Consider the following 8,743-nt stretch of genomic DNA (forward strand, 5'->3'; position numbering starts at 1 on the left):
CTCCTGCATGAAAAGATTGCCTAGAGACAGCTCTAATTTGTTCTAAACCATCACCCCTTCTATCAGCAAGCAGGGAATTGTTATCTATTTATTTCTTATAATGCCACCAAATCAGTGACCACCTGCAAGGTGTCCATGATGATAAACGCTTGCTTTGTATACGAAGCTATTTCTGACAATGCTTGATAGTGCACATCTATCAAATTGCCTGGAAGAGACACCTATTAGGATCATTATCTACCACAGCCCCTTTGTGGGAGTTCAATGTCAGCACATCCTGGGGAAGGTACCTCACTGGGTGTCTATTCTGCTGTTGTTTCTCTAGATTAATAGTATTTCACATTTTCATTATAAATTTGGACTGAACTTTGGAGTTATGATACTCAGAACAAGGCTTTAGGGCAAGCACTGTGACTCAGAGGAAGCCTTCCAGAGCACAGCTTACTGCTGCACCCGCTTGGTGCAAGTGGGAACTTCTGTCCTGAGGGCTGGTGGAGCTCTGCAGAGCCGTGCAGGCTCAGCCCTACAAGCAGGGGAAGGCATGAAATGGTTCCTCCTAGGAAGCTGTTGCTTTCCAGCACTATATAAACCCTGGCAAACATGGTCACTCCCCACTACTTACTGCTCCCTGCTGGGTCCATGTTTCTGTAAGTACCACAGGTTCTCCTAGTTTAGCTGATTCTGTCACAAGGGAAACTTATTTTGAAAGAGCACTAGTTCAGGTCAGGGGGGCTCTGATCTTAAAAACAGTGTTCAGCAATCTTCTAGCAAACAGTGGCAGTTATCACCCAAATCACCCTTGCTACAAGAAAGCCACAGCTCTCAGCTATGGGCAGTATTCTTCATAACAGAAATTACAACCAGAAAAAAAAAAATTTTTATATGGAACCAGCTGCACAATACGGAGGCCTCAATTCCTTCTGCAGAGCCTCCCCTAGAAACACAAAACACGTTCTTGGAAGTCATGCAGTTTGGTTCTTGGGAAGAACATCTGCAAAAGTGATATTCTGGGAAGGCACCTCAGCGTCCTCTAGCTTTCCCCTCAAGACTCGCTCTACTCAGAAAGGACAGTCCCCGAAACTGTGCCCATGGTGTCTCAGACCTAGCAGCAGCTGACATGACATAGCTGATGTGTCTCTTTCTGCAGGCTGAACCTGAACAGCTCCTGCCTGTCATAGATGCAGCCTCTCAACCTGACAGAATGGTTGTTTTGCTGCAGTACTTTTTATTTTCTGTCACTTAGTTCAAAGAGCAGTTCAGGCTACAGCCAGACTAGCATGCAAATAATGCACAAACAAAACGCAACAAAACTCAAAAAACAATCCACCAAAAAAAGAAAAAAAAAAATCAACCAGCTTCCTTATAGCATCTCAGTAGTCCTTGCCCTAAATAAAGAGGGAGGTTGTAATTTTGTTAAACAAAATGTATSTGCCATGTAATGTGCAAAAGGGCCAGAAGTGATGCTAGTGATTTACATGAGCAATAAAACAGCAGAAAAATGAACTCCTGCATACTCACGTTCCAGAGGACCACATGGTGCAGGCAGCATGGGAAATGGACTTGGGTGATAAATACGTTTAGCTATTAGCTGCCAGGTAGCTTTAATTCATGTCAGATACAATTAACTCACCCTGACAATTGGAAAAGGTAGTTTGAATATTAACAGCATTGTTTGTTATGTTGTACTAATAATGTCATGCTTCAGAGGTACCACACCTGCAAAAAGGGAGCCCTGAGCTATGTTGCTCCACGCTTTGCAGAGCAAATTCAGCACACACAGACAACGCAAACAGGTACAAATGGAATTTGGAATCTGAAAAAGCATTCATAAAATACATACCCACAAATTCTACAGTACCATACAGCCAACGGTACTAACAGAGGAATATATTCTCTAGGCTAGACAAGTGTTTTAGTTCATTTTTATCCCTGGTAAAGGCATGTTTAAGGCAGAGTTTACACTTAGGAATGTGTATCCAAGCAAAAATTTCACATTTTTATTTACAGCTTAACTAATTACTGTCTTTTTAATTTATACGTTAACAGAATTCAAAGACAGTAAGGTAAACTTATTCCGGTACTTAGTTTACAATATTGCCACCTGCAGCTTAGAAGTTGCCACTTTCACCCAGAAGCCGCCAAAACCTGTTTAACAGYGATCTTCAAATACATGTATAGAGTTGAGGTTTGCATTAGTGACATGCTTGTTTTTTAAATTAAATAAACATATGAAAGATATTCTACAAACTTTTTCTCACCTCATGGGCTGCATTACAGACTTGCACCAAAACATAAGTTCCTTCTGATAGCATCTTTTCCCAATCTCCTTGCTTAATCACACTGCAGCCTTGGCTTTTGGAAAAGGCAGGACTTCCTGAACCTAGATTAATCCCGAAAGTCACAACATCCTTGTTTAGCTATACAGCCCCTCCAAAGTGGCTTAAATCAAGGAGGAAAGGTATCTTTGCAAGTGTAGTAAGAACCCCCGTGGGAGATCTGGTGAGGAGCCAGGCGACTGGCAGAGTGGGTGATAGCAGCCCCAGTGTGCTCTCTACACACCGACCAAAACCAGCCAGGATCCGACATGCACATTCCATTTTGTCAATAACGTCCAGCTGCTTCGCAGTCAGTAACTACTCAAGCTTAGCATAGTCAAGATAAGGAAATAGCTCTAGCAAATATAAGGGACCCTTAGGATACATAAAGAGAGTCCTGCCTGGGCATCCAACCCATGCATCCAGCAGCCTCCCATCAGCAGCCCTTCCACATGGTTCCTGGAGCTCCCTGTGCRGTTTGGAGTAAGTCTTCATTAAATCTACTTTAACCCCTCACATGCCTTGAGCGTCTCTACACCAGAATCTGATCTTCCCTTTCCTGCCTTGCAGTCACAGTAAGGGACAGAGCAGCAGCTAATAAAGAAACAGGCTTATTTTTAGAAAAAAAAAATCTTGGAAAAAGTTAGARAAGCAAAATTCTTTACTCTGAATATACTCTTAACATGCCATTTAAAATGTCCTTGTGTTAACTTCCCCTGTTGAAATTGGGGAAGCATGTCAGGTTGTCTCTTACAGATGAGATTTTGCATATCTGACTTTGTATGATTCATACAGAACAATGCTTCAGGAATCGAAGCTAACCATACTTTAAGGGATTCCATACCATAGTTTAACAGTGAAGAGAAGGGTTCTCTCATAACTTTACGAGCCACAAAGATTAACAGTAAAATGAAACCCTTGGTTTTAAGAGTAATCTTTTACATTATAAGACTTAAAACCATCTTCTCACAGACACCTTGAGCTTTACAGAGAGCTCTGCTTTTCCAAGCTCTTGAAAAATAAGACTGATTTTAGGAAAGCAAATACAAGATTTCTCCCCCTGCTTCATTTTGCAAGGTTTAAACCAAATGAATGCTTCCATGTATAGTTTTTAAACACATTAACCCTTTCCTAAGAGGCTACATATGAAGTTGAGTTTTCCTGAATTTAAATAATCTTTGATCATGTAGAGCACGATTTCTCTGTATTTTCTGTAAACAATGGAAAGAACATTAATGCCTGAGGAAGTGATTTTATTCTGTTTAAACAGTATGTATTGGATATGGTTCTTTGTTTGTCAAGAAAATGTATTGAATCCAATTCAATTTAGATCAGCAGACAGAGCTAAACATTGTTCTACTATGCCTGGCTTTCATCTTTCCTGCCCATACTCAATTCCATGAGTACTGCTTCCCCTAATGATTTTGAAAGTGGTGTTGGAAAAGCAAAGTTCCCTTACATTAGAGACATTCCAGTAGCTCAAAGGTGACTCACAGGAATCTAGTTAATCAGAAGTCTAGCTGACAGGAATGTAAAGTTAAACTACCTGTGATCTTTTATTTCTTTAAAAACAATAAAATGCACAAGTTCTATTTCTAATCTGCTTTGAGGTTTTACAGAGAACAGCTTCACTAAGAACAACAGAATTTACTGCACCCCCCCTGCCCTTACTATTCATGGCAGCATCATGAACTACAAGAAGCTTTATATCTAGTCCCAGTCACCAGTAACTCGCCTTTAGGTATCTCAGCTACCATACTGAGATAGTCATCACCTTTTAAACGCATCAGCAGAGAAAGGACAGGCCTGGAAAGAAGCGCAACAAATCCAATCTGTTGCTTTCTTTTCCCAGACAGATACAAACTTCATTCACTTGTATCCACCACTTACATCTTTTGCAAGATGCCAGAATAACCTCTCTACCCAGCTTGCTAGTCTGCAAGCCCAAGATAACTGTACCTTGGTCTCAGCCTTAGAGGAAAGAGGAAATAAAGTATTTTTCTCCTGAATTAAAAAAAGGGCAATCTATTCTAATACCATTACATATTATAGGTAGAAAAATCAGTTCCTAACTTCCATTCTGTAAATTAATGGAAGGAAGAAACAAATTAGAGCAAGAACTAAAGTTAGCAGTCCTAAATGCAATGTTGCATATTTACAGAGGGATGTCAACACTCACTAAGTTTCATCTATGTGTCTTTGCAGCGCTGCATGCTTGTGCGAGACGAACCTAGAAGGAAACAGAAATTAATCAGTACCCACAACTATTTACCACTTCTGCCAGAAATGGAAGAAACATTCAGTTTTGATTCATTTTCTCAAAACACAGACAATAGTTCTCTTCCAACAAGTGCATCATTTATCCATAGTCTGGATCAAGCCAGATGTGAGGTAAAGCTATTCTCCTCCTTCCCTTCTCAGTTCATGCTTTTTCTTGACTGGCAACATGAGCTAAGACACAAGACACTGGGAGTTCACCAGTCCAGTGACTAAATACAGAGTGACAACACAGCATCACAACTGCAGCTCATGACTAAAAATAAATACTTACTGACAGCTTCTTCATAATTCCTTGGGCCTCTGGATTCAGATGAAGAAGATTCTTCTTGGTCAAATCACTTGCTGTTAAACGAATGCTCTGCGAAGAAAACAGATCTGTCATTTAAACATACAGCAAAACATCAATTTACATTTTGCTCAGACCATCTCAAGCAGCTCCCACTTCTGACTAATAACTTTTTAAAGGTTATTTTTAAGCTGAATCAATCCCTGATCAACTGTGATGGCACAACTAAGAGTCAAGAACAGATGACTGAGAATGGCTTGAAACTTATATGCTGCCCCCCAAGAAGTTACAAGCATAGATTTTGCAGATTCACATTTCTGATTTACCTCCCCTCCTCCAACAGGAACTGTAATGAAGATATCATTGCTGTCAGCAAGGGGGCTGCCATTGGCAGAGATGGTGTAAACACGTTCATTTAGTGCAGGCGTGCGCAAACCTGGTGTCTTGAAAATTCTGAAACATTCCAAAGTTATAGAGAAGTAATTTTACTGCAGTTGATTAAAGTGATCATAAATAAGTTCAATAAGATTCTCTGATGGAAAGAGTTTAAAATAATTTTCTATGTGAAACAAGGACAACAGGAAAAGAGTCTCTACCTTGCAACTTTCTGATATTCCCAAATACAGAAATATAAAGCTCTCTCTCCTTCTAATAGATTATGTATCTATACTAGAGCTAAAATGATAACAGTAGAAAAGTCTGCCTGCCTGTGAGGCCTGAACAGATTCAGAGAAGGTTCACTGAACAAGGAGAGGAGTTACAATTTAAACACAATTTTACACACACAAAATTTGCAAGAAAAAGTAATTCACAGACTCCATAAAAAGATTATGGAGTCATGAAATCTCAATGTCTAATCCTAACTCCACAAAAGACTCCTTATGGGTGCCAGTCAAAAATCTTATCTCTGCTTCCATGATCCTAACATGGGAATTTCAGATAATACTATGCACACTCTATAAAAAAAAGTTTCAAAAAAACCTCTAGTCAGGCAACACCGATAAAGCACTTAGATTGGAAGTCTTTCATTTCACAGATTCAGAGTCACCAAGGACTATTTTGCAAATAGATGACAGATACATAAAGCAAACAGTAAGACCCTCCTCTGTATTAGAAATTAACAGAGAAATAGAACACAAACCTGGAATCAAACTTGGGTGTGACAATGGAAGTACCTCCCCGAGCACAGACATCAACAATTCTGCCAGTAGCGGGAGTGATAAAGTTGTTTCTGCTCGATCTGCTAAAAAAAAAATCCTGCTTTGAAGAATCATGTTAACAGATGTACAAGCTCTGTCTTATCAGAGACTTGAATGAGGGGACCACTACAGAAAATAAGAGGTTCTTACTGTTTAAGGGTAAACTCCAAAGCTAGGGATAGCTGGTTCTCAGAGGAGAGGAAGGTGCCCATCTTTCATTCACTGTCAAATCACTGAATGTTTCTACAACATGGCATGCCTGTGTATCAACCAGCCTACTAAAACTTACTCTGTTCCACTTGAGTTTTATTAGCAATACACTTGCTCTCCTTTTCTGAAGGCCAATGAAAAGAGATATTTTCTAATACCTTTTACTCATGCGTTTCACTCTTGCTGAAGGAGCTCTTCTGTTCTTGGACACTGGCACTTTTTTAGTGGATGCCTTCACCTGAAATACATGACTCAACAAATCAGTTATTTTATTATCATATGACAGCTGAGCCCAGAATGAACAAATGCTTCCATGCAAAACATTTGACTCAACAGCTTCCTTTTTAATGCACAAAAAGCCTGAACCAAATGACATACAGACTTCCGTAAACTTTCCCATTTTAATATCATTCTTATATTTTCCCCCTCTCAGCTCTGCTGTAGAATATTAGGACACTAGACTACATGAACTTTTAACCTGAACCAGTACTGTTCATATATTCATTATTGCCCAGAGCAAAAGAAGCAGAAATTAGCATTAATAAAGAATTTTCAACACAGTTTAAAATGTCTCTACTATAGGGAATATCACTCTATACAACAATGAATGCATTAGCTCAGAGGAAAAGGATGGGAAGCAAGACCCTACAGATGTACAAAAGCAATAGAAGCAGGGATCAAACAAGGCAGGGATAAAGCATTTGTACCAAGCTAAGCGACTGCACTCCCTAAGAGCAAACAAAAAAAACAAGATAACCTATCACTAGGCATTGCAGGAGATACTAGCTATTTTTTAAGTCCCCTTCAAAGTGCCTTGGACAGCTGTATTATCACAGCCATCATCTCAGTGAAGTAGTTTACATCTTGAGAATAGAGTCATCACAAGGAGTAGAGATTTACCTTTCCAGTTCTTGGATTAATATTTTCAGCTTCTAGTTCTGCAAGAGATTGGTTATCATGTTTTGTTTTCTTTGCTTGAGGAAGTAAAGGAGATTCTGCTTCTTCTTCGATAGCTTCAATATCCTGTTTAGATTTTTCAGCTAAAAGGAGAAAATGTTATTCAAGATGAAAACAATAAATTGTTAGCTAGCAGTTGGTGTAAAAAAGTAAATAACTGCAAGTATTTTTGGCAACAATTTGCTCCTGAAATCCAAACTCCAATAGGAGTGTTTGATAGAACACTAAGTTTAAAAAAAAAAAAAAAAAAAAAGTAAAATTACTTCTGGTAACAGGAATAAAGGAAGAATCATTTTCTTATATTTAAACATATTGAAGGCTTCAAATAAGAGTTGAATTATCATTCACAGTAGTAAACCATTGCAAGTTTTCATCTTASTGAATTCATCACAATGCTTAAAAGCAAACTGACCTTTCTTGATGATTTTTAAAGGAGTCTGGATAACTTCTGCTGTTAACTTGTTTATTTCTGTTATTTCCAAGTCTGCCTACAATTCAAAACAGTCATGATACCATTAGGATCATCAGTCGAGCATAGCTGTGATGAACCAAAGTTGTAGAGTAAATCCCTAATTATTTTACAACAGAAATACATCCATATTCATCTGTCGCACTCAAACTGGGAGCTTTCATGTTATTCTGGAAGTGACAGCAGCTTAACAGACCTGTACACCATTCAGTACTAACAAGCCTTATTTGGCAACTACAAGTATGCTTTTGTTGCTTCCCTGCTGCTCAGTTTAGAGATGCTTTAATTCACAGAAAAGTGCACATTCTCCCAGGGATCTAAGAGTGAAGTTAAGCAGGTCAGGAATGCTAGCTGTCCACCCTCGGCAAAGAGTAGCATGATTAGGCAAAGCCTATAATAAATATAATAGGCATTTATTACCTTTAGGTCTTAACACAGTAATTGTGAAAGTGTTTATGTAATCGGTGTTATTGCAGCTTTCCTATGGACTCAAGAAACCCTTCCTCTCCTACAGGGACATAAAATACCCTCAGGAAAGTTTAGTAATTATGCTAGACACCTACCGTTGCTGCCTCTTCTAAGACCTTTTTGCTTCCTCCTTTAGCTATAAAGAAAGTATTTTAAAAATTAATATATATCCAGGGCAGCTTATGCAGCACTTTGATACTTCACCAGAACGGTGCAAAAAACAGCACAAACAAGTTTCCTTAGAAGCAAATGAGCAGTCTGTGACAAAAAGAAGCGCTTCTAGGAGTACCCACGGGCTTTTCGCTCGTGAGACTCAAGACACGTAGGATTCAGCTTTCCTTTGCAGTGTGTTCTTCCCTCCCTCCCTCCCTCCCGTTTAAGGAGGACCCAGCACCCGCCGCCCCAGCGCCCCCCGCCCCGTACCGAGGTAGTCGAGCCAGTTCATCTCGCGGAGCGCCAGCGGCAGCCGGAGAATCTCGATGTTGTACAGGTCCTCCGCCTCCTTGACGAGGCGCTCCCCGTTCGTGCGCAGCTGCTCGATCCGGCTCCTCACTGCGGG

The 8,743-nt window shown here is 39.8% G+C and overlaps 1 protein-coding gene across 1 annotated transcript; it reads right to left on the reverse strand.

Annotated features, from left to right (window-relative positions):
* Positions 1–2,950: 2,950 nt before the first annotated feature.
* CDCA8 (cell division cycle associated 8) lies at positions 2,951–8,740 on the reverse strand (the record flags this gene model as incomplete). The annotated part of the gene is made up of 9 exons (XM_026086074.1): positions 2,951–4,545; positions 4,867–4,953; positions 5,208–5,334; positions 6,023–6,121; positions 6,449–6,528; positions 7,191–7,330; positions 7,660–7,735; positions 8,280–8,320; positions 8,608–8,740. Coding segments are annotated over 9 exons (828 nt in total), but the record flags the coding sequence as incomplete, so codon positions are not given.
* Positions 8,741–8,743: the final 3 nt, after the last annotated feature.

The sequence above is a fragment of the Apteryx rowi genome, unplaced genomic scaffold (genome assembly GCF_003343035.1).
Source record: "Apteryx rowi isolate R43461 unplaced genomic scaffold, aptRow1 scaffold_68, whole genome shotgun sequence".
Lineage (NCBI taxonomy): Eukaryota > Metazoa > Chordata > Aves > Apterygiformes > Apterygidae > Apteryx > Apteryx rowi.